General features: G+C 42.5%; 3 protein-coding genes across 9 annotated transcripts in view; all 3 read right to left on the bottom strand.

Moving 5' to 3' along the window:
* The window catches only part of LOC6612435 (neurobeachin), a 159,074-nt gene that overhangs the window by 114,807 nt on the left and 19,831 nt on the right, over window positions 1–24,436 (bottom strand). The gene's annotated exons all lie outside the window — the stretch shown is intronic.
* LOC6612440 (proteasomal ubiquitin receptor ADRM1 homolog) lies at window positions 1,718–4,915 on the bottom strand. The gene has a single exon (XM_032724637.1). The coding sequence runs from the start codon at window positions 4,793–4,795 to the stop codon at window positions 3,827–3,829; it is 969 nt and encodes a 322-aa protein (XP_032580528.1). The 5' UTR covers window positions 4,796–4,915; the 3' UTR covers window positions 1,718–3,826.
* On the bottom strand, window positions 9,654–18,036 carry LOC6612441 (U3 small nucleolar RNA-associated protein 15 homolog). The gene is made up of 2 exons (XM_002036913.2): window positions 15,036–18,036; window positions 9,654–14,980 (listed from the first exon to the last, which is right to left on the bottom strand). The coding sequence occupies exons 1-2, from the start codon at window positions 15,123–15,125 to the stop codon at window positions 13,565–13,567; spliced, it is 1,506 nt and encodes a 501-aa protein (XP_002036949.2). The 5' UTR covers window positions 15,126–18,036; the 3' UTR covers window positions 9,654–13,564.

Genomic DNA, 24,436 nt, shown 5'->3' with positions numbered 1-24,436 from the left:
ACTCTTAGCCCTCGCCGACTGCACTCGATGTTCTACATAAATATGAAATTTATTAGTGAATGTTGCATATCCTTTTGTGCGTGTCAGTTCCGGCTCGGATTGCATTTACGCAGCCGGAAAGTCGAGGAGAGCCACCAGTGGTGGATGAGGAGGAGGAGGCAGAGGATCCGAGAGGACCAAAATGACCAGGGGCCTCCGTTCCGGCAACAACATCATTACTGGACGTTGCCCAAAAAAGCCATTTCGCCCTTTTTTTTTCGTCGCGTACTGGAAAAAAGCGCGAGCTTTATTGCCATTTCGTTTGGACGGTGGTTTCTGCGATTTTAATTTGTTAAATGCACTTTTGTCCTCTTCATCTGGCATATCGAGCGGTGCACTTAACCCGCGAATGACATCAGTGTTCATGGGTCGTCCGTAAAAGTTATTTAATTCACGGGATTCCCGTAATTGTTGACTTAAATCGGATACATTTGAATTGAAATTTCATGCGAAACTTTTTCGCTTTTTTTGTTTTTCGCTCTAAAATATATATACGAGTATGTATACAAAAACAAAAACTATAACTATTTTTTCATGAAATTCAACACTAGTTTAGTTTCCACTTGCATTCGAGGTGTACACACCTACTGCTACTATTTAATTCGGCTTTTTTGGCTGCGACAATAAAGTTTTCGCAGCTTCAGTTGGAAAATTTATTCATTGCTTTCTGCAAGTGGGTTAACTTTCTGGTTTGGCGACGCGAACAAAGCTCGACGGCGACATTTTATTGTTGTCCCTTGGACAGGCGGCGGTCCCTTTCCCAGTTTCCTCCGATTTCTGCCATCGCATGTGCTTGGTTTTTTTTTTTTTTTATTTTTAAGGGGAGAGAGCTTTTACGCTATTATTTGATTTTTATTCGGGTTCCGGTCGGGCCCTCGCCGCAATCCATGAGTTATTGTCTCATGGACTGCGGCTTCAATGCGAACTAGGCCAGTATCCGCTAGAATTGCGAGGAGGGGAAAAGCGGGGCGACTGTCGCTGGACATTTGGCTTCTTCACCCTGCCCTTTCGACATTTTTTATTACACACTTTTGCGGTAGAGATGGCAGGGAATCGATGGATACATCATCAATAGAATGAGTTCTCCTCTTACGCTGGCGAATTGAAAGCACTTTATTTTGGATGGCTGCAGACGAATTGTAAATTGTTATCGAAATTATCGATAATACATCGATGCTTTGCCATCTCTACGTTTCAAGGGCAACATTTTCGGGCAGAACGGAGGCCAGAGGAAATGTTTGACCACCTACCAATGAGTGTTTTCTGGTAAGGATATGCTTGAGGCCAGTGCGTTTCCTTAATGCGACAATGTTTGCTCAATGTCGACTGCCTCTGCCATTTGTCTGCCATTTTCTGTGTGACTTCTATCCTTGTGACTTCCGTTTGCCGCAGCATACGCTATACATCACACACTTATAAATATGTCCATATACATGTATATTTATGTATAGGCGTTGTGGCATTGACAATTATGACACGTGCCTTAAGTTTTTGACTTTGCCTCCGGGCGCGTCAAAGAGATTCTCATTAGAAATCCCATTGAAACAGCACAAAAATTCCTCAAATTTCGCCATCATCATAATCATCACGTGCCTTTGGCCTTTGCGATTGCGCAAAGTGATATAAAGCCGAAGGCAACAAAAAAAACTAGTTTCCAAAGGTTTCACTCTGGTCTACTTGCTTAATGATACTTAATACGTACTTATTTGGGTTTCAAAAAGGTACATTTCTGCAGTCACAAGTCACCAACTCAGTTGCAATGTTTTAAGCAACATAACCGATAAGTTGCGGCAATATTTGTAATTTAGTAATTTGTCTACGTACTCAGCTTCAAGCATCAAAAATAATTGACCAATTTCTTGTAATCTACATCAGGTGGCAAATTCTATGGGCATTTCCATTGCCTGTCGGGCAATTGAAAAAAAAAAGAAGCCAGCCTTTTATTTACATTTAGCCAGGAATGAAAATTCACTTTGAGCAACAAATGCTGCTTGTTTGTTGTATACAGAGCACGATGTGATGTGTGTTTGTTGCATGTGTGGCTAAGATGCTTGGGCTTCACCTTTGACTACAGCAAAAATTCCGGCAATTTCGTGTGTGAATTACCCCAGGTTTCCCTAGCTCCTTTGCTAGTTTTAGTTTCAGTTTCAGTTCCAGCTACAGCTACAGCTTCAGTTGTGTGCTTGATTATCAAGGACCAAAAACAGCAACAACCACACACACACTAGCTGTGTGTGTGTTTGCGTAATTCAAGATGGCAGCAAACCGACAAGCTGAAGGGCAGGAAAATGGGTAGAAAATAGATGGAATGAGTGGTGGTATGTTGTAGTAGTGCCATAGAGCAGTGCGAAGTACAAATGTAATGGCAAATTTTTGAAATTAGTATGCAACACGCATAGCCGTCGAGAGCTAGAGAGATGGAAAAGTGGCAAAGGACATGGGGCAATGTGAATGGAAATGGAAATGGAGTTTGGGAGCTGAGAGCTGGAAAAGCGGCTAAAGAGCCAGCTAGTGCCCCATGTTGCACACTCCCCCTTTTTCTCTTAACTATTATTGCATTTGCTTCGTTGTGGAGAACATCAATAAGCGGCATATTTAAGCTGCTTGTTCGGTTTAAGTAATTTTTATGGCCATTCTCTGCAACGCCATTTACCATTAAGTTTCATGTCGGTCCCACAAGGGAGCGTGAAAGGGGGGAGCATTATTAGTTTTAGTTGGTTAAATGCGAGAAATTCATGGAAAGTATCATAGAAGTCAAGCGAGTTGGCACAAGTGGCACGTTTTAAATGCAAGGCAATTACGTTTGCCTAATTGAATCATTTAAAGTTAAATGCCTTTAACATGCGGTTAGTGATATAAGAAACAAAGTGCAGCCTCACTAACGTAAAACACGCTGGTCACACTCTGTAATGACTAATGCAGAATGTGGCAAAAACTAATCGTCAAATTTGCTTCTTCTCTGTCACTTTTTTCTCTACGTATTTTTGTTTTTTTTTTCAATTTTTCCACCGCCATCGTGCACCATTGTTCAAACTCTGACACAATGCAACAACTTTCTGAACATTTTGCTTTTCTTAAGTTTTCCTATCTTCCACGGCAAAAAAAAAGGATAAAACTGTTACCAGCCCAGCATTTTCGAATGCTTTATCTGGCCCGAAAACCTATAGCACAATTCCTTACACTGTCCCGTTGTCCTGTCCACCATTTTGCCGCTCACTTAGTTTCATTAAAACAACGTGGAAAAAGTTTTTGGGAAGCATGGGCCGAAGGAGCAGAGGGTTGTTGGCAGGACGGCATAGGACAGGACAGGCGCCATACAAATGAGGCAAAGAAAACTGCTGTCGCAGGACCGAGGACTCTTAAACTGGCAAAGAAGTGAAACACTGGAACCCCACAGCCACACTAACCCGATCCTAAGTACTCCCCATAGTTTACAACTATTTTTTTATTTGAGAAATTTCCTTCTTTTGTTTTCATCGCTGCCTTGCTTCTTTTTCTGTGTATTTTATATCAATTTTTAGTGTTCCCCTATTCATTTTTTTTTTCTTCTACTTTTTTCCTGGGCACAAGCACACTTTTATCCGTTTGGTCTTTGTCTGGAGTTGTGCAAGTTGTCGTCTAACTTACGGCATCTCATTTATCTTCGTAACTCGAGAAGACAAAGCAACGGCCCAGGAATCAAGCAGTTATTGCATTTTGTACGCCCTTCCTCTATTTATTAACTCATCAGTACTGTGCGCCATATTTATTTATTCATATTTTGACATATTTACGAGAACCTTTTGGTTCAATCGGTTGGCCCACCATAATCCCTATTGGTTCGTTCCATTTCACGTAGAAAACGGTCAACATCTCCAACTTGAGCGGCGTCCAAGGCCTCGCGATTGTCATCATTTTTCAACAGAGGCTCTAGGCTCTTTCTGAGGAGACCAGAATGCAGTCCTATGGAAAAATAGGACAAGGACTCGTTGAATTGCGGCGAACGCAGATGCTCGAGTATGTCTTGCTGCTCATCCATCGCCTCATGATCTTTGGGCAATTGGGCCATCAGTTTTTTACGTCTCAATGGGCAACTTAGAAGTTTATCCACTGCTTCGCCGCCATGTAGGCGTAAAACAGTTGCCAAGTCAAATGAATGTAAACCTGGATCTGAAGTATTTGTATCTGTATCTGAATCTGAACCGGGATCGGCTAATGCCGAGGGTTGTTCTTCGATCACCATATCAGTTTGCCAATGATTCGACATCTGGTTGGCTGGTAGCCAAGTTGCTTGCGTTTCGATCAGCATCTCTTCCAGAACTTGAGGATTCTCACTGCCACCGAAACCGCGGCTTTGTGCCTTGTGATCCACATCCGTATCCATATCTCCCTCGGCCGCCGCAATCTCATCCCTTTGGCGTTCACCACTGGCAATCAGTTCGTTGACCCGCTGACAAAATAAGGCATCCCCGTCCGCCTGCAGCTCTTGCATCCAGAAGAAGTAACGCTGCGGCGATCGTGTGTACTTGAGGACATACACCCGACCTGTTTTGCACTGTTCAATGCGACGGAACTCGAGAACGCCCGGCGTGGCAACAATATCCAGCTCAACGGACCCGGATCGCCGATCCATCCAATGGATGTGCAGCTGGTTATCAGCGGCGGATCGGCGCACAAAGAGCAGGCCTTTGCGGTCATCGGGCTCGACTATCTTGCCTAGAAGGACCATGCGGCCGGCCTTGTACTCGACCAAATTGTGTGGTTTCGATTGGGCCATGTTGCTGGATATGATACTGGAAATTTTCGAGTTATTACCAGTGGGTTGACTTGTATGAATAGTTATAACACAAATTTCACAGCCAGCTATTTTTATTATATTCACTCGTTTCACAACGATTGCTTTGTTTTTTTCTTTTTTTCTGTGCCAGCAGCACAACGTTCTAGTTTTGTAAACACATTAAATGCACATCGAAGACCATAGAGGTAGTGTTTAAAACGAAAAGCGGAATGAACGAATTACACTAGTATAGGTCACACACATCGCCTCATTTATGGGCTACTTCAGCGTGAGCCGTTTGGCTGTCTGTCCAGTCCAGCCGGGGCGGCAATTGACCTTTAATTGCACACTTAAAAGCACATAAAAACGTGGCTGGATGGCCAGGATGCACGAGGTAAGAAGTTCAAGGAGCAGACAGGAAAATCGCCGGTGCCCGGAGGTCCTTGGTCAACAGAGGCGTAGTAAGCGCTGTAAGCTTAGCCAGGGGCAATTAAAATTAAAGCGATGACTAATATATGGCTTAACGGACAGCGAATAACGTGTCACTCAACTACACTGGAGCATCTGGCTCCTGCCTTCTACATACATCGCAATTTGATGGCAACTATAGATATTGTTAATGATGCATTATCCCATTATTGCCTTCCTAAAGACCAGACCGTGTGCGCTTTTTTTAATTGAAGAGGGCTACTGTGCCGAACGAAATAGTATCAATACGTATTCGTTTTCCAAAAGGATGACACATTGCGAAAGTTGTCACACTCTATTTGGTTTGGCCACATTTTAATTGATCCAAATCATCTTAGATGTATTTGAAATATTTTCGTTTAATTTAATTGGATTAGAGTCAATATGATTGGCATGATTTGTTTTCATTCAATTAAAGTTGATTCGATTGGGTGTCTGTCTGTGCAGTGCGATGTCATGTCTTCATGATGAATTATTCAAGCAGATTGAATTGAAAACGAAAGCACGATGTAGACATATCTTTTAGTTACCTAACAATTTTACACTTTGCCCAGAAAGCAGCTGCAAAACCAACACGCCTTGATTTCTTTTCAATTGACTCCAGTACACACTGATATATATAAATATATATATCTATATGTACGAGGATATATATTCGATTTAATGACAGGACTCCTGCAGCTTGCGTCGCTCTCTGTTCGAAAGCAATTACAATTTAAGTATTTAATTAGGGAATTACGTGAGCAAACACCCAGGCACCCAGCCAGCCGCCCACACACATGGCGAGGTCAAATAAATGGAAACGAAAAAGAAACCGTGTATGAAATAAAATAAAATGAAATAAAAATAAAAGGAGCGTAACGAAGTTGCCCCAATTGTGGGTGGTGCTTGTCCACCTGCCCACCTGCCACGCCTCCCCATAAATGCCAATAAAAATGAAGCCAATTGCTGTTGCCGCAACAAAATAAGAAAGAAAAAAAAAAAAATGAAAAGAACAAGAAGCATTTGAGGCAACTACAAAACAATTTGTAGTTTACGCTTTACGCGTTCTCTACAGTTCGTCCGTAACGAAAGCACAAGCTAAGACCCCGAGAAATAAAAAAAAAAAAAAAAAAATGTAGGGATAGGAAAAATGCGGAGAAAGCCTGGGGAAAACTGAGGGAAATGTGAAGACGCTGGCGACGGACGCAAAGGATAAGCGTGTCCTGGCATCCGACTGACTTAACCAACGTAGCCGTAGTCGTTGACACCCGCAGCCAAGCAAATAGTAAATAAAATCAAGAACTATAAAAAAAAAACGTAAATAGAAAAAGAAAACAAAAATGAGACTATCTAGTATGGCAACTGGAATGTGCCAAGGTTGTTTTATTCAAAGGGTCTTAAGAAAAAAAACTATTTGATTGAAGCACTTCAAAGGAAAGTTATCTACTGCATAAACACCACGGCGTATACGTCATGCTCTAAACGCACAAAAATTACGAGCGTTGTGTTGACAAATACCTTAACTTCAGTTAGCAACCCAACCACACACCAACATTTTTCGCAACACCCCTTGGCAATTTTCGTTCATTTTCAGTTTCATTTTTATGGCTACGTTTTGCTTTTCCCATGCTTCGAATTTTGTTCCTTTTTCTCACATTTTTTTTTTATTATTATTTTTTTTTATTTTGCGGGTATCAATAAATTGACGTCGACCAAAGCTAACAAACGAAGAGGAGGATGGGAAAGTGGGCGGTAACAGGTAAACAAACATGTCTATATATAATGTAAAGATGTGCCACATAAGGTTTATATATGTACATATTTTTGTGTATAAATGGATGTGTGTGGGCGACAGTGGTAAATGAAATGATCGCCTTTTTGACTTTCAACCATAAGCATGGAGATATATGCACATATGTATATTCGCTTTTCGCCTCAATTTATGCTCCGCAAATATGTGCGAAGTTGCGTTTTTCGTCATTATTTGCCCTGCATTAATAATTTGTTGGTCGTAAATATTATATGACACGAAATAATCATTTCACAGCATCTCAACGGCCAGCAATTTAAGATTTCGGCTTAAAAAATGAATCGTGATGAAAAGCCTGCGAATTACACGGCGAATGCAGACATGTTAATTTGTTAATAAACCAAAGATGAAGTGATGCAATTTAAGTGTTGCATGAATACTTTGAGCATCTAGGACCAAGAAAAGAACATAGCCATAACTTAATTAGCATTTACAATTGACTTTGTCCTGGGCATTCGATTTTAATCAAGGAAATACTTTCAGCAGCAATTGACTGCTTTAAATGCAGTTTAACAATTGCTTAAATGCCAAACATTTCGATAGACGAGGCACTTGGAGACCTTCGAGAGCCATGAATTATTGACTTAGCTTAATTAAATGATTTCATTGCATTTCGGGCCAATGAAGATGAATATGAAATGAGTTAATTAATTGAAGCCAACGGACAACGGGGTTCAATGAACCCTAAAAAAAAAAAAAAAAAAAAAAAGCAAGAGCCCGTGCCATTCTCCATTTTGTTTCACCTTCGTTGCTTTTTGTTGCTTGTCGTTAGCCAGTTGCGTCATTAATTCATCAGCATGAACTTCATTTGCTGTTTTTCGCTTCTTGTTCTGCTTGTATGTAATGATCCTTGTGTGTGTTTAATGTCAGTCAGGCCAATTAAACGAGTGAAACGAGGAGTCAACTTGAAATTAACACACACGCACGCAAGTTTATGAATCTCAAAAATGTGCCTCGTTGCCCCAAACTAATTTCACTCACACCAACACGCACACACACACCCACAGTCACTCCACAGGAGTTAGTCCTTTCCGTTGTTCCTGTTGCTGGTTTTCTCACAAAAGGAGCCAACGAAAAACACACACAGTCAGTTCCAGTCGCTTGAAATCGAGTCAAATTCGTGAGATACTCTTTATATATTTAATTACTTAACTTAAAATTACTATTAGCTTAGCTAAAATGTTTAAACATATACATTTTGCAAAATAGATTTTTTATTAACTAAAATGTTGAGCAAGCGCATACTCCATAGTCAATTTTATCTGGTGATTATCTTTTCAACTTTTGCAAGTTTCCATCCCATCATTAGTTATAAATTTTCTGCGCCATCATCGTTCTAAAAACGAACCATTTGGCGGCCAGGAAAGTGTATCTCCATGCTTTTTCCGTTTATCCTGCAACCCGTTGGCTGGCTGACAAAAAAAAAAAAAAGAAAGGTAAAGAGGAAAATCTCCACATCAGGGCTTCCTTTTTCCCGCCCGCAACACACGCACACACAGAAACACACACACAGACACAAACACACCCATGATTGGCGGCAGGTTTTGTTAATTTACGTATTTTTTGGTCTCGCTTCTCTTGCCCCTTTATTTTTGCTGTTTTCCCTGGCACTTTACCGCCTTCCGTTGCTCTTTAGCCTGGAGTGCGTGTTAGATAAACTGACAGGTGGGGAAACTCGGAAAAATGTGCGGGGGGTGGAGGGAAATCGGCCAAGAGGGGCGGTAGAAAGGGGCGGAAGGAAACTGCAGGATATGCCGCAAGGGCAAGCGGATGTGTTGCCGCTTTTCCACTAAACCAAACCATCTGCCACCTTCAAATCCGACCTCTGCCTTAGCCCTCTATTTTCCTTAACCCTTTGACGGCGGCAAGTCATGGTAAGTATGGGCGTGACAGCCGCCCTAAATGCCAACAACAAGGACACACAACAAAACATCAGCATCCACCAGCGTGGGCGGCATTTTTGTGGTTTTTGTGTGCTTCCTTTGCTTTGCCAAAAATATATGTATGTACTATACACAACACAAACATTTTGCATATACATATAGATATACATATGTACATATATATAATTTAATTCGTACATAAGGCCTGGCCGGTTTGTCTTGCCATTATTTCAACTTTCAAGTGGCGGCTGGCAATGCAAAAAGCGCAACCAGAGCCACAACACAACTTTTGCCGCTGCAAAACGATTAAAGAGAGCAGAGGAAGCAACCCTCTGCTTAAAAACAGCAAACACATGCACTTCACAACTATTTTTAAGGTATTTAACTGCCCAAGAGACTTAACCTTTGTAGGAATATTTTATACTTTAAGTATGAATATGAATAAACAAAAAGGAATACTTTCCCATTCGCGTACCCTGTGCAAGCCACACTGGTGGCATAAACAATGGTGGACATTTAATAAACATCATTTAATTACAGCTAAAGCGAGCTGAAACAGGAGCTCTGCAGGGATAACCGAAGGACCCTTGGTAATTTGTATAATTTTTTTTTTTTTTTGTAATTATCCTCAGATTTTTCGCCCCTTTTTCCCCCGCCCGCTGCTGGTGATTTAGTTACACAGCGAAAAATCGCCGCGGGTGCAGCTTAGCTTAGCAGATGGTCCGAGGGTTGGGTTGTTACCACAACAATCGTGTCACAGATTAAAGTTGTGATAAATAGGGAAAGCGACTAAGAAGACGCAACTGGGAGAGCATAAACGTGGGGGTTGAAAAGCGAGTGTTTACCTGGCGATAGCAAAAGGGCATTAACGCCAAAATGCTGCAGGAAAATGCGAAAAATATGGGTTAACAGACGGATTCCTCCTTTAGAGGATCAAAAGGAAGGGAGAGTACAACCAACTCTTAAACAATTGTGTGTGCTTATGCATAACTCGACACTCTGATTGTTAAAGTAAATAACAAGAAAAAAGCGAGTTAATAAACCGCAAGAAAATCATAAATATAATCACAACAAATGGCCAGCGTTTTCCGCATGTAAGCCATATCTGCACATTGCATCCGTCGAAAAGTAGGAGCAAGTAACCAAGCAAATGACCAACAAACTGGGAAACTCGTCGCCAAAGTCAAGATCTCTGGCCTGGTCATAAATGGCGCACAAAGTGCCCATATAAATCAAGTGCAAAGCGCTTCGACTCGGCTTCACCTTCTTCGAATGGAAGCGAAAATAATAATAATAATGAATTTATGGTCGGGATTTCAAGGTTCCGCTTCCTGGGTGCAGTGCAGCAAACAAGTTCCGGCCACCATTAAATAACATTTAAAATGTCAAAGCAAGAGTGCACACAGCACCCAATGGGAGAATGGAGTCCGGCGAATTGAGAATCTCGAGCAGTATCATCTCAACTTATTTTGAAAAGAAATTGAATGGAAGAAGCTGAAAGACTGTTGGCTGGGCGACCAAAGAAGATGCATCGGCAAAGGGAAGGCGGACCAACAAAGCCGTAAATCTCAAAGCCAAAGCAGATGCGATTCTGGCCGCAAAAACAACAAACAGAACTCGAAAGCAATTTAGATGCATTGCATATGCAGCTAGGATGCGGATATGGTTTACAAATGGGTGGATCAGTGGCGAGCTCACTGGGTGTTTTGGGTAAAAAGGGGGCTGGCTCCTCACTGTCCCAGCATCCAAGCATCTAGCTCACAATGCATAACCATAAGCGATGGCGAAAAACAAGGCTGACAAGGCGCACTCGCTCTAGTTGCAATTACAAGGACGCGACAACGTCGAATCAGGTTGCCTATCCACCGAAAAATTGATGGTGAAAAGGTTTCGTTTTGCACGGCTTGTGTACTGCACCAAAAAAAAAGAAAAAATGCGAAACGTTTAGTCATTTAAATCAATGTACGATTTAACATTAGCATGCATTTCGTACGTTGGAATAACTAATTAACTAACAAGATTAACTAATATGATGGTATGAAGCTTTGCACTGATATTTCTCGCTGTGCACTTGGGCTCCTTCAGCAGCCAAGATAAATATTCAATTAAAGAATGCGTAACGAAGGCATGTACTTTTACCCCGGCAAGATGAATCGACTCGCGGAGCGAGCGACGAATTGCTCGAGAAGATTGCAGCAGATTGCGCCCGACGCCTGCCACCGACTTTTCTAACCTCCCCATGGAATCCTGGCTTGGCGGCACCACCCACTTTCCATTTTCCACCCAAGCGTGTCAGTCACGGTATTTGTGTTCACTGCATTTCGCCTGGCTCTCTGCCTGCACGAGGACGTCGTCACAAAGGAACAAAATGGCTGACATTGTTAAACTCAAAGTACAGCATAGCTGTATATAATAAAAATAATATTAGGGAGTGTAGGAAACGTGAAAACCATAGCAGACAATATAATAATAATAATAATAATAATACAAAAGGGAAGGGAAAATATGTTTATAACCTGAGCCACGCGACAACCCACGTCAGTCGTCGTCATTCATCCGAAGTGGTGAAACTTTACATTCAGGTAGTGACGTAACGAAATATTAAACCAATAACATGATTAAATCACAGCGTAAGGATGTTTCTTACTTCTCACAAAATATTTCCAGTGTGCCCACTTTTCACAAGAGTGTGACAAAAGGCGGATGGATGCAAGCGAAATAGGAATCGCGAGGTAAAATGAAAATAAGTCGGGAAAGGAAGTGGAAGCTTGAATTCAGGACGAAGAAATATGCATTCCAGCTGCTTGTGCTTTTGGTCCTTTTGGTAGATTCCTTCAAGGATACCAGCATCAGTCAGCCAGCCAGTCAGCCAGTCGCGCATTTCGTCATTCATTCGGACTCGCATTCACTCGCTCAGTCAGCCGCTCATTCATTCATTTAGTCATTGCTGCAACGACGAGAGCCCTTTTGCTTGACTGCGCCACTTTCGGTCGCTCATTTTGAGTTGACTTGACTAATGTTCGTCGCTGAACCTTGAGCACCCGCCCACACAGAGACAGAGACTGAGGAAAAGCGGACAAGCACCAATACAAATATAGTACACTCGTTGGAAACGTCATCGACTTGTCAACATTCTGACTGACTGACGCACTCGCACACACACAAGCACACACACTTGCCAGGAGAAAGGGACATGGGGAAAGCAAAGGAAAGTGGGACTTTGAAAACTAAGTAGATGAAAAGCCGTCTAATGCCTGCGCCCGAAATGAGAAGCCCAATGCAGTCGAAAAGCGATTTGCTTGTACCCTAACTTTACTTAAACAATCGATTTTAACGAATTACTCCTACTTATCGAAAATATTTATCGATTTTTATTGGATTTTAAGTATCGTTCCAAATTAACAGTATTTCATATTAACAGAAATAAGTGGCCATCTGCTCTGTAATATTTTAAGATATGAAAATGATCAATTAAAACCAAGCTGTCACGTATACGCAGTGTGGGCAATGTTAATAATGGCTGAAAGTGTAATCTGGCCTACGTGACGTATTAGCTATTTACGTGACCTTAAAAATACGCAATCACAAAGTACTTTACCGCTAACATAACACAAAACTTATTTTCACCGGAAAGTATTTGTATAGGGTATTTGTATAAGCCTTCGTAACGAAGATGCGGGCAGAAAAAGATGGCGGATGGATGCATTTTCAAAGCGTGTATATGTCAAGTGCTTAATGCGCCTCGCACATGCACACCTTCGTTCTGTATGTGTGAGGGGTGTGTTTTTAGTGCGCCTTTTTGTTATATAATAGAAAATCCTTAATAACATTTTCTTTACAATTGTGCGAGAAGTTGAGGAAAATACGAAGAGGGAGCGATATGCACTAGGCACACACAAATCTCTTTACGAGGCTCCTCCCATTTGGTTTTTGCACACCACACCCCCAGCAGAAAATCCTCCTCCAGCCCTTGAGTCGCCATCGCCACTCGCTCGTAAACATTTCACGCTTTGCCGAGCAATAAGTTCCTTCTCTTTTCAATTTTTCCTTCCGCTTTTCCTCCAAATTTTGCCCCTTTTTCTTCTCCATTCATTTTTTTTTTTTGGCATTTTCTCCCCCCCTACTTGTTTTTCTGTTTGTTCAGTCAGTTTGCCGTATTTGTTTTTGGCAGCTCGAAACTGCTGGATCCTAAATCCTGGATTCTATATATCCTGCTGGCCCTCTGTGACTTCATCATCATCCAACATCGTCAGGTGGTCTTCAACATTTTGCGGCGAAAAAGGGGTGTGGTGGCGCAGCACACACACAAGCTCAGGAGACTGAAAAGCCAAATTCCTTTGGCCAATGTAGAAGACGAAGCTAGGATGCTGAACGCTTAACCGCATTTCTATAACCGGAACCAGGATGCTGCTAACTTGGTTATGGCGGCGCCGCATGTTTGGGATTAGGGCACGAAATGGGATTTTGCCTCAAATGCAGGAGTTGCCTTTGCATGTGCATTCGAACTGATCCCCAAGACAATAAACAAACGCTTCCCAAAGGCCAATGAAACATGCATTTGTTCAGAAATTGTTAATATTCATTAGGTGCAAGTGAGTGTAAATATTAGATACGATTAGCTGACCTCTATCTGATATAGACTGCATGCATTATATGCAGAACACCCTTCAAACGCATCAGGTCGGCGGTAAGCCTCACCTCCTCCAGCATTGCAAGTGACAATCGTTGCAAGGCTTCTATCAGCTTCTCGCTGTAGCCCACGAAGTGCTGCTCTAAGACATCCAAGACCCTGCTGGCGGCCATCATCAGACGGCGCAGAAATCGCATCTCGCCCAAGTGCTTGCAAATGAAGTCGATGAATCGGACAAGCTCTGCCTCACGACGACCCATGAGGGCTTTTCCCAGTGATCCACGGTGCAGTAGGTCCGTGATGACAGCCACAACGAGCTCCGGGTGGTTTTCCATCTTCTGCTCATGCATCACCTCGTCCAAAGCCTCCTTGCAGTTAAACGGGCGGAAGTGCACATCGTAGGATATCAATTCGGGCTCCTGCACGCGGTCCTTGATTATGGGATCACCCTCTTGGGTGTTGTTCGTGCGTTTCCTACTCGTGAAGTTATTTCGAGCGAGATCCTCACGAATCTTTTCCAAATCACTGGGCTTGCTGTCTGCCATCATGCGACGAATGGAGACTTGGCCATCGACCATCCCAGCCACAACTGCCTTATCGCCGTCAGCGACAGCCAGGCTGACCACCGCATTGGGATAGGTCAACGTGTGCACTGTTCTGTAGGTGCTCATATCGTAGATTTTCACCTGCCCATCGAGCCCGCCAGAGAGCAATCTCCTGCCATCGGATCCCAGTCGCAGACAAGTAACTGTTTTGTGATGCTGCGACATCATGGTGAACAGACGGCAGCCGTTGATGAGATCCCATAAGCGCACCTGGCTGCCGCCGGCGCTGACGAAAATGGAACCGTTCGGAAGGAACAACATGGACTCCACAGGCGCTCCGTGATCCACGGTGCGCTGCACCGCCGTTTTCGCTCTCGTATCGTACAGATTGATCTTGCCATCGTAGCCGCCGGAGACGAAGATATGCCCCGCCTGCTGATGCATGGCGCCAGCACGAACGTAGTCGGTGTGCGTGTCCTCGTACGTTTGCACCACCTTGCCGTTCGCCAAGTCCCGCAGACGTACCGACTTGTCGTCTCCAAAACTGGCTAGCTGCAGCTTGTCCGCCGTAAAGAAGGTGCGGTGTACTGGTGCCGTGTGTCCCTTGAACAAACGCATGATGTTGCGAGTGCTGTCGAATAGCTTGACGTAGCCTTCCTCGTCGCCGGCGGCCAGGAATAGACCATCCTGCCGGAAGGTGGCTCCGTATGCGGTCTTTTGGAATCGGGACAGGTTCCTTATCAAAAGCTTTGTCACCAGATTGTAGATCTGAACGCGCTCCGAACAGGTCACAGCAAAGTTGTCAGGATCGCTGGGACTGAAGTCCAAATAATCGATGGTGTTGTGCTCCTTGAGTAGTTCTGGTTTCTGTGGATTGCCGAAAGATAACAATGATCTGGTTGCCGTGTCCTATACAACTCACCGCCAGTCGGCCCCAGTACACCGAATCCGGCGTTTCCACCTGGGCTCGCTGTTGAAGACGCCGCTTGTTCAGTGGAAGTAAGTTCTGCATCCTGTCTGTGTGTTTTCACTACCAAATCTACCAAATCGCGCACGTGTTTAATGGGAAAAAGTGTGACCAGCGGCACAAGTTGGTTTTTAGCCAAATCCGCGTGCTTTTAATAGCCGTTTTCCCGACAGTTGGTTCTGACGATGTTAGTTGGTTATCGTGGCAGGTGCCTCTGTTATTGTGCACACTAAACCCATGTTTGTAAACAAACATGTGCGTCGCCAAAGAAAAAAGGGGAAACACTTCCGAGCTTGCGGACTAATCTATTGTATTTAACAAGAAAGCTGTATTATACATTTAGCGTATTTCCAATGGTAATGGAGTTGAACCAAGAATATGAATGCATATTTCAACAGATAAATAAGTTCAATTTACATACATGAATATTTATGCCAGCAATTTCAAATCCACGGTGAAATTTATTGATTGTCTGGCCCTAATGTTCGTTTTTCCAACTAGATAAATCAAACTAAATGTTCGCCACGTTTCCACAGTTTCCAGAATCTGGAATCCCTTGTCATTGTTCAACGTCATTAGGCGATAAATTGACCTTCACGCATGGCTGATGGGGATTGGAATTGGAATGGGGATGGGTATGGGGATTTTAGGGTTTTTGTGGTGGGTGATGCAAGACAAGCCGTATAGGCGTTGATTGCCAACCACATGAGCCGGGGCCACTTGTCCAAATGCCAAGGAAAGCAAAAGTGGGCGGCGCTCCTCGAGGAGCAGTGAAGGTGCCAAAAGGGGGTGGAGTTGGGGAACGAGGAAACGAAGGAGCGAGGGATGTGGTGATGAAACAAGAGATGAGCGAACGAAGCCAACTTATGAAGACTCTAGCGTGTGCCACAAGCTTTGGACGGATGTGCGGCACGAAGGCAATATGTTTTCAGTGCACCATCACGATCTACGAGAAACCACAGCTACAGTGTGGGAATAAATGGTGGTTCTTACAATTTCTAAAAGAAATCTCTTTTATTTGACATTTTTTCTTATTCCTAAGGCATGCAATGTGTCCTTGGCATTATTATTAATTCAGCCCAGTGTGGAACATATTTAAAACATACTTTTCAGCATACCTTTCTTTGAAGTCAAAAATATTCATTTTCTATTTACCAACATTTATTCTCAGTGCCTAAAACCGCATCCACATCCTTAACCGTAAAGCTGTCGCCTTCGTCGTTGTCGGCTTCATGTCTCGTACAACACGCAATGTGTAATAGTTATTTGATAATCTACCTGTTATTGACCTCATTTTTATGTGTGTGTGTGTGAGCGGCAGGAGTATGTGTTTGAGTGCCTGATGTTGGTATTTGTATTTGTACTCGTATATGTGCAGGCGAGCTAGATGGCAAACACACACAGCATACAGCACACGCACACACAGGCACACGAGTGTGAAACGACATGATATTGGCGTGTAAATTATGTTTTGCTTGTATGTTATCCTCTGCCAATTCCCCCCACATCGACAATTCCAAGTTGCAGTTGAATGTAAAAATCTAGAGAAGCATTTTCTCGAGGAAATTGACATTTTTCTTGCTGGCACAAGGTTAAGACACCCCGACGAAATGGAACATGGTGAATGCCAACGATATGTCAAAGATGAAAGATAGTTGTTAGGCGTTCGAGAAATGGTTTAAAATGGTTATTGGATCAAAAGTGTTGCAAATCCTCTTAAATAACAATCACTTTTACAACACTATTTACACTATTTGATACAATTTCGAATTTCGTTTCTGGTGCTTAAGAACTAAACAAATACCGTTCTACTACTTGAATGAAAATCTATTTTCCAACACTTATGGATAACAATTCCATAATTTATCAGGCACACACACATACAAATGGACCCATTTCAATGGCCTCAAATTGCTAGGACAAAAAGCTCGCAAAAAAAACCAAAGAAAAAACATTAGTGAAGGCCTGCGTGACACATTGTGAGCTCGATATCCATGTGTATATATACATAAATACATATATAAATATATATATGTGTGTGTGTGGGTGAAATGAGTAGTGTGGGCGGCTTTTGTTCTGAACTACGCTCAATTGCAACAATTACAGCAACAATGCTGCCCGTGAGCCCATTTACAGCAATTCGAGGTGTCTGTGTGTGGGAGTGTGTCTGTGAACAATGGATTTACACACACACACCCACACAGGCATAGCAACCCACACACTCGCAGTGCCATTCAGTGTGCGTGTTCAATGGCAAACACAATGCTCGAAAGGAGGGCAAAGTTCCAGCGCAAATTGCATGCGATGAGAATGTGCAACAGCCGTGTCCGACCACGCCCCTGCCCACTTGCGCCCTCCTTTCTTATTTCTCCTTTTTTGTTTTTTACACCTTGCCACCCCTTGCCCACATCCCCACATGTGTTTCCCTTAAAAACTGCTCGCTACAAATGACTAATTTCACTTTTTCCCGTAGCCAAGTATGTGTGTGTGTGTGTGTGTGTGTGAGTGTTACCTTTTTTTGTTTCCTTGCTCTTGTTGCGAATTTCATTCCGTTACACTTTCTCCACCTCCTGTAACCTGCCAGTATTGTTTAACACATTGCCACTCGAAATTCTTTCATACTGATTGCTGTAGACGTTAAAAAGTATACAAGGATACAGCTACAAACAAAGACAGCGAATACAAATTATCCCAGCTACTTACAGTTTATTAAGAGTGTAATTTGTATAACAAACTATGCGCATAATCTTAATGAAAGAGCATCCTTTTAAAATACAAAAAAATAAACTTGAATGCATATTGCCCATTAAAATTTCATCCGCCTTTTATTCAATCAACCAATAAAATCGCCCACCGCAGAAACAATGCCCTCCCCAACCCAATAAAATAAAGTCCGGTCAAGGTCTGAGGATAAATTGGAGCTGCCAGTGTTCGTAAATGCAGTTGCCATCGTAGCTCATTCCAAAGGACTTACCTAAAAATAGAAGAGAGAGAGAGAAAGAGAGAAACATTAGTTTTATGCACGTTTTATTGGTTCAGGCTTGTAAAGACTTAAGTATTTGGCTTGTGAATATGGGCGGATTAAAAGAGAAATGCAGACAATTAGTTGTTTTATTTAAGCTGTGTTTTAAACGTCTAGCTCCTATGCTTCACCTTTACATTAAAAGTTAAAATACCTAACAGACTTGATGTAACTTTTACAATGCAGGCAATCCGATAAGTCAGTTTTCGATTAAGGCTCAGCCTCGGCTCAGAACTACTTCATTGGAAAAAGCACTCGTCTATCTTGTTCACTAATCTTCTTAACTGGCCCCAAAGGCAACCAAATTTTAAATATTTTACCATCGAATTTTCGTCCCAGATTTCTCGCTTGCTCTCTTAATCGAGCACATAATGCAGTTAAAAGAAGAACGAGAATAAAAAATATATGTATATATAGATAAAATTGGAAACTTTGGCCAACACTTAATCCAGAACGAAATCCCTACAAATTGTTGGTTCAAAGCTGCAGCAGCTGAATAAACTCTCTCGTTCTGGTGGCTAAAATAAAAATGTAAAAAATTTAACGAGAATATTTTCCCTCGACTTTTCGCCCGCTCCGCTTCCTGTCCCTATCTTCGCTTCCTGCATTGCTTTAGATTTTTTCATAAAGTTTGTGCATTTTGTATGTATATGCCAGCGAGTTAGCTGGCGATCCGAAAGGGACTAACCCGTTCTCAACCCCCTCCGAAGCCCCTCCCTGCCGCACTTCCTTCCGCAGCAAGGTTTGGGAAGCACTGTACGCATAGCTAACTAACCACAAAGCGCAAATAGAACTTTCTCTCTGCTCCACAAACGGTTGGCGCTATCCAGGACAAAGCGGAAGGGGTGAGGTTCGGAGGGGGGTGGTGAGGCTACGGGTGTTTCGCCTTTTGCACAATTGAAGGGGTTAAAAGGGGTGGGCTCACATTTGAGTGCAAATCAAAGTTTTGTTTTTGACCGAGCCCAGGAGCCGATGCCTCTTCAAGTTCCTTTCGTCCAGGCCAAGCTGCATGCCATAACTTTTGTCATATGCATGGTTGAATGCAAAGTGGGTAGTACACACAAAGAATGCAAGTACTTAGTCGTTGATGGTGAAAGTTACCAAAAGCTGGTGTCTCAGCGGGCTCACCATAGTTATGTACCCACACATTTAATTGTTTATTAAGTTTATTGTAACATTACTCATGTGTAATTAAATTAACATTTCTGTTCCCCATGGCTTTTATACAACTTTATTTTTTTCGAGTGCATTGTGAGATCCGCAGTTAGTTTATAACATCCGTTTCTGGGATTGCTGCGGCTGCTATTGCCCCAGCGCCTTTAGCAATCGCAACCCCTCCTTCCAACCTTCTGCACGTCCATGGACCGCCCACTTTTTTCGCCCATCTCCCCTCGAATTCGGAATGTTCAATATAACAACGCTCCACAAGCAATTGCCATGCTGCTGCAGGGCTTCAAATGAGTTGGCAAGATGGTGGAAAGTTGGCAATGGAAATGGGCGTGGGTTTTGGTTTGGTTTGGCTTGGATTCGGTTCGGTTCGGTTTGGTTTGGTTTGGCTTGGTTCGGCTCGATTTGAGAGTAGCGCAGTACCAGCATGAATGAATTGAAACATGCATTCCATGCAAACATATTTTCAATTACAGAGCTACAACTTTTTTTTTTGGTTCACTTCTCGTTGCATAACAATAAACGCAGACACATACACATGCACGCACGCACAGAAAAGTTGGACAACAAAAGTTAGCCTCAGAGCTTCATATGGAGTCACTCAATTAGCCAAACGTGCACGTAAATGTGGATGCAGCAAGTGGGAGTATAGGGGATTATATAGTACATATACAGACATATATATTGGTCAGCTGGCTGGGGATGTTGGTGCTTTGTGGCTTGTTTCCGACTCAAAGTTATCGATGCTTGTTCGAAACCATTATATAATGTAAAACGATGTGACCACTGGCTAGGCTAATCAACTCTATTCCGTTCGTTCAGGATTTCCGTTACCATAATGATATTACTCATTCGAAACATGAAAGATCGACCCCAAGGGGCAAAAATCCAAGCCTTGACTAACAAGTGTCATATGCAAGAGACCCAAATCCGACCAAAATAAAATGCTGGGCTAAACAACAGCAAACTTTACACCATCACCTGGCCGATGAAGCGAGAGATGCAAAGGCCAGGGGTCAAGCTTGATTTAAATTCTTAATGAAATTTTATGGCCTGCAGAAGAAAGGGCTGCCTGGTTGGCTGGTTGGTTGGATGGTTGGATGGTCGGTTGGAGGAACAAGAATACAGCCAGGAACAGAACACAAGCTTCAGAAAGCAATTTATTATTTAAAAACTAGACCGGACAAGGACATCAAAGTCCTTGTGCAACACAACGCAGGCAGCTGAACAACAAGGCTAAAACAAGATGAAGTTCTGGTAAATATACACCAAGGAGTTGCTGCCTAATGACTTCTGGTCCCCATACCCCAGTTACTCATAAATATAAAAACCCTGGCAGCAACTGCCATGGAATATTTAAGGACCTTCACACAAACACATGCATATACTACTTTACGCAAGAGATTCCACCTTTGTGCGACATTTTAAATATTTTAGCAACAGGTTATGTAACTCTCCGCAGCTGGAAGTTATTTTTTTCTTTTCCTTTTTTGATTCTGGTTTAGCCGCTCAAACTTTTGGCAAACTTTAAGCGAGTCCGAAACCTTTTTTTTTGTTGGATTGAAAGCAACTTTAAATAATTTATGAATGAATAAATAATCCCAGATAATGGGTAGCTGCAGTCCGCATTCATCTAGTGGATAAACTCACAATTTTACTTCCGGATTTTTTGTGCAATCGCCTAAGTGGATAATGCCCATGCAACGAGAACGCCAAATGCAACCGTATACCGAATCCACCCCACAGACACACCCATGAAATGAAACCCCGGACTTGGCCCATCACGTAGTCGGTTTTATGAGAGGCAACAAATAAAAAGATATCCTGAAATAAAAATAAGGAATAAGGAGTGGCAGAAGGGGGGCGGCACTGGGTGTCGAAACTATGGCATAAAATTTCCAATTTGGTGTCCCGACTTTTTGGCCGAGAAAACTTTTCGAAACAGTTGCCTTCATTTTATTTGTATTTTGTTTTTTTTTTTTTTGGCCAGAGACAGTAGTCGCCTATTGGTATGCGAGTGTGTGTGCTTTTTTTTCAAGGGGGGGCCTGAAGTGGCACTGAAGCTTATGATTCAGCGAGCCTTTGGTGCCCCTTAACCCACGACCGTCCGTGGATATTGAATTTTGAACAGCGTCCTTCTTTTTTCCACTTTTTGCCCGGGACGCTGGCTAATTTAGCGCAAATAAAAATGTTGCACAGCCCCAAGAAGTAGTGAGTTTTCTGCCGTTGCCCGGAAACGGAAAATTTGGGGGGTCGGCAGTTTTCGCTTCATTTTGAATTCATGCGCTGCCTTGGCTTGGCAAATAACTTTGGACTTTGGCAGGCCGCCGCTCCTTTCGAAACCCCTCGAAGCATCCAGTCTGGTGGCCATAAACCTGCGCCAAGGGGTAGCAAGGGTATATGCGTGAAGCCGCATGCAATCACGTGCCAAAAAGTGTGAAAGAAAGTATTTCGGATTTCGAATAGGTTTAAATAATTTATAAGCATAATTATGTATGTTTTATATGAAATATCCTCGGATTTTTTTATATTTGTACTTTAAACCTAGAGAAAATAGTTGCCTCCAATTCGCCCAGCACACTTGGTCCTCTGACTTGGCCAGCCTGCCGTAGGTGCTCCCAATTCATTTCACTTCTTTGTTCATTTAAGTCCTGTTCCAGGATAAGCCCAAAGTCCTTGCCCACTGCAACCGCAGCTCGACTCAAATAAACTTTGTTTTTCTCGCCTTTTCCGGTTCGTTTTTTTTTACATTTTTACTTTTATTTCTGTTGTGGGTGTGTTGCACCTTCTGCGGCTACGTGAATGGGCGCGACCAAATGACTCACAGTCCTGGGAGAGCGGATCGGGATGGGGATGGGGGATCGGGGATCGGGGGCACAATAAGTTTTTCGCCCACATTGAAAACAAGTGGTCTTCGTCTGGTCCTGTGGCTTCCAGAGGCCAAAGTCCGGACTTTTCGACGGTTTGATGGCCTTCTGTTTCGCCGGACGCCCTCGGGCCTGGTTAGTCCACTGTAATTGAAAGACGCTGGCTGTGGCTGGAGAGCCAAAGCCTGCTCCTGCTCCTGCTCCTCCACTTCCTCCTCCACAATCTGGCAGTCCTGCTGCTACTCCCCCTTGTTGCTTGGTAATTAAAACTTTTGCCCGGTCGGAGGCCAGTTGGATGCTGTTGTTTCCAGCAATACGTCAGTTAGTCAATCGTCACCTTCTACTCATACTTACACAAAAAAAAAAACAATCACTTCTACATTTTCGAAAAATGTGCAAAATTTACTTTTCAAAATAGAAAAGAAAAAAATATTTAAATATATATTTAAAATAAATAAAAACTTCTATAATGGTATGTACGGAGTGAAATGAACCAAACTTTCTGGACAATGTTTTTTCTGTGTCTCAGGCACGTTTGAAATTAGTTAAAGTTTTCAAAGTTTGCCACCTCTCTCTCGCTCTCTCTCTCTCTTGCACTCTAATGCTCCCTCCCGCTTTCTCTCTCTCGCTAGCCATTGCTTGCTATTTCGCAAGAAAAGTTTAATTAGTGGGCGTGGTGCAAAAATTAATTAAGGCGAGCCGTAGCTGTTCATTATCAATTCAAGAAGTTTGGAGAAGTCGAGCGGGACGTGGCGGTGCAAATAGAGATTGGCTCAGTCATGCCATTCAATCACATACACACACACACGCAAACACACACACACATACAGACACGTGGCTTCATCTATCAATCCATCAATCTATCATTTCGAGCATCGTTCATCAATGTCATTCCGTGTCTTTGTTTTGCTTTTGCTCCGCTTTCTTCTCCGCCTCCTTCGTTCGCTTTTGTTGTCCTTTGCCTATTTTGTTACGCTTTTGTTTAGCTCATAGGAGGATTACGGAGAAGAGGACTAGAAGAGGGGGAACCGAAGGGGGGGAGAAAAGAGGCTGGATGGATGGCCGGAAAAGGTAAGTAAATCAAAGCCGAACACGGGGCGTATGATTTATTTTTGGGCCAGTGCTAAATCAGCTCCTTTGCATACGAAATTTACGCAAGGTATTTGGCAAACAGAATCGCTCAAAATATTGCTATATAATGTAATATACGAATATTAAAACATATCCATTACTAAATATATACTACAATTTAATCGTTTGCAGTTTAGATTACATTGAAATGCAGCTAGAGATTTGAAAGGTGTATGCAAATATCTCGGCTACTATATATTTATGACAATTGTCCAACATTCATTTGTCTAATTGTAATACAAAACTATAATTTCTCATCGCAAGCTGAAATTTTCCATTAAAAGCGGAATCAAAAAAGTTTGCCACTGCACAATTCTCATTCAGCAGCAGCGAACTGCTCTCCCAAAATTTGTTTAATTGCAGAAAAGTTACATTTCAGCGACAAAAACTAGAGTTGACATTGTTAAACTCTCATTTCATGAGAAATGCGATTTGAAATGCTGAAATAATAGGAGTGGCTAGAGAAATTTTCTGGTTTATTTAAGGTTTTGCATTTGCCTCACAGATATTTCCATTTTGGTCAAAAAGAAAAACAAAAAAAATTTTAATTTTATTTGGTTTGGTTTGCATTGCATTTCCTGCAGATGCCAAAGTATTTCCAAAGCATACTTATTCGGGCAGCGGGCAGACGTCCAACTAACCCAAAGAGCTCTCCATCTCCGGGGTTCTCTCTCTCTATTTTTCACCGACTGGTCTTTTACCGAAAATTCTCTCGCTGCCTCCTCCTGCCTTTTTTGCATTTTTTCCTGCTTTTATTCTTGGCTGCATTGCAACAAATATTTTGGCAGAAATGTGGCAAAAATGTAAGCGAAATGCGTTTCAACTCGAAGGCGCTCCCACTTTTTCAAGCTGATCCATCCCCCCAAGCCCCACCCCCCCGCTCCTTTTACACCATTATTTCCCACCCCATTTGCCCCCTTTTATTCCTTCATTTTTAGTGCCCAGCAATGACATCTTACTTGGCAAGTTGGGGCCACGGAGCACCCGAATAACATTCCCAGCGACAAGTCATGGTGTCCTTAAGGCACCAAAAGAAAAATCATGCCATCCTCTCTTATATGTTTCAAAATTGAAATAATTCTTATATAAAAAGAATTCTTAAATAAAATTCAAATGATTTATGTTGGCTTTTATTACCAATTAAATTTTACATAGTGCAAATATAATTT

The sequence above is a fragment of the Drosophila sechellia genome, chromosome X (genome assembly GCF_004382195.2).
Source record: "Drosophila sechellia strain sech25 chromosome X, ASM438219v1, whole genome shotgun sequence".
Taxonomy (NCBI): domain Eukaryota; kingdom Metazoa; phylum Arthropoda; class Insecta; order Diptera; family Drosophilidae; genus Drosophila; species Drosophila sechellia.
Note: the sequence above shows the minus strand (reverse complement) of the source record. Positions and strands in the feature narration are given on the sequence as shown.

Excerpts from the sequence above, each read along its gene's own strand:
- LOC6612440 (XM_032724637.1), bottom strand. The coding sequence starts at position 4,795 with ATGGCCCAATCGAAACCACACAATTTGGTCGAGTACAAGGCCGGCCGC.
- LOC6612441 (XM_002036913.2), bottom strand. The coding sequence starts at position 15,125 with ATGCAGAACTTACTTCCACTGAACAAGCGGCGTCTTCAACAGCGAGCC. Across the intron at positions 14,981-15,035 it reads TGTACTGGGGCCGACTGGCG|AAACCAGAACTACTCAAGGA; the intron begins GTGAGTTGTATA and ends GGCAATCCACAG.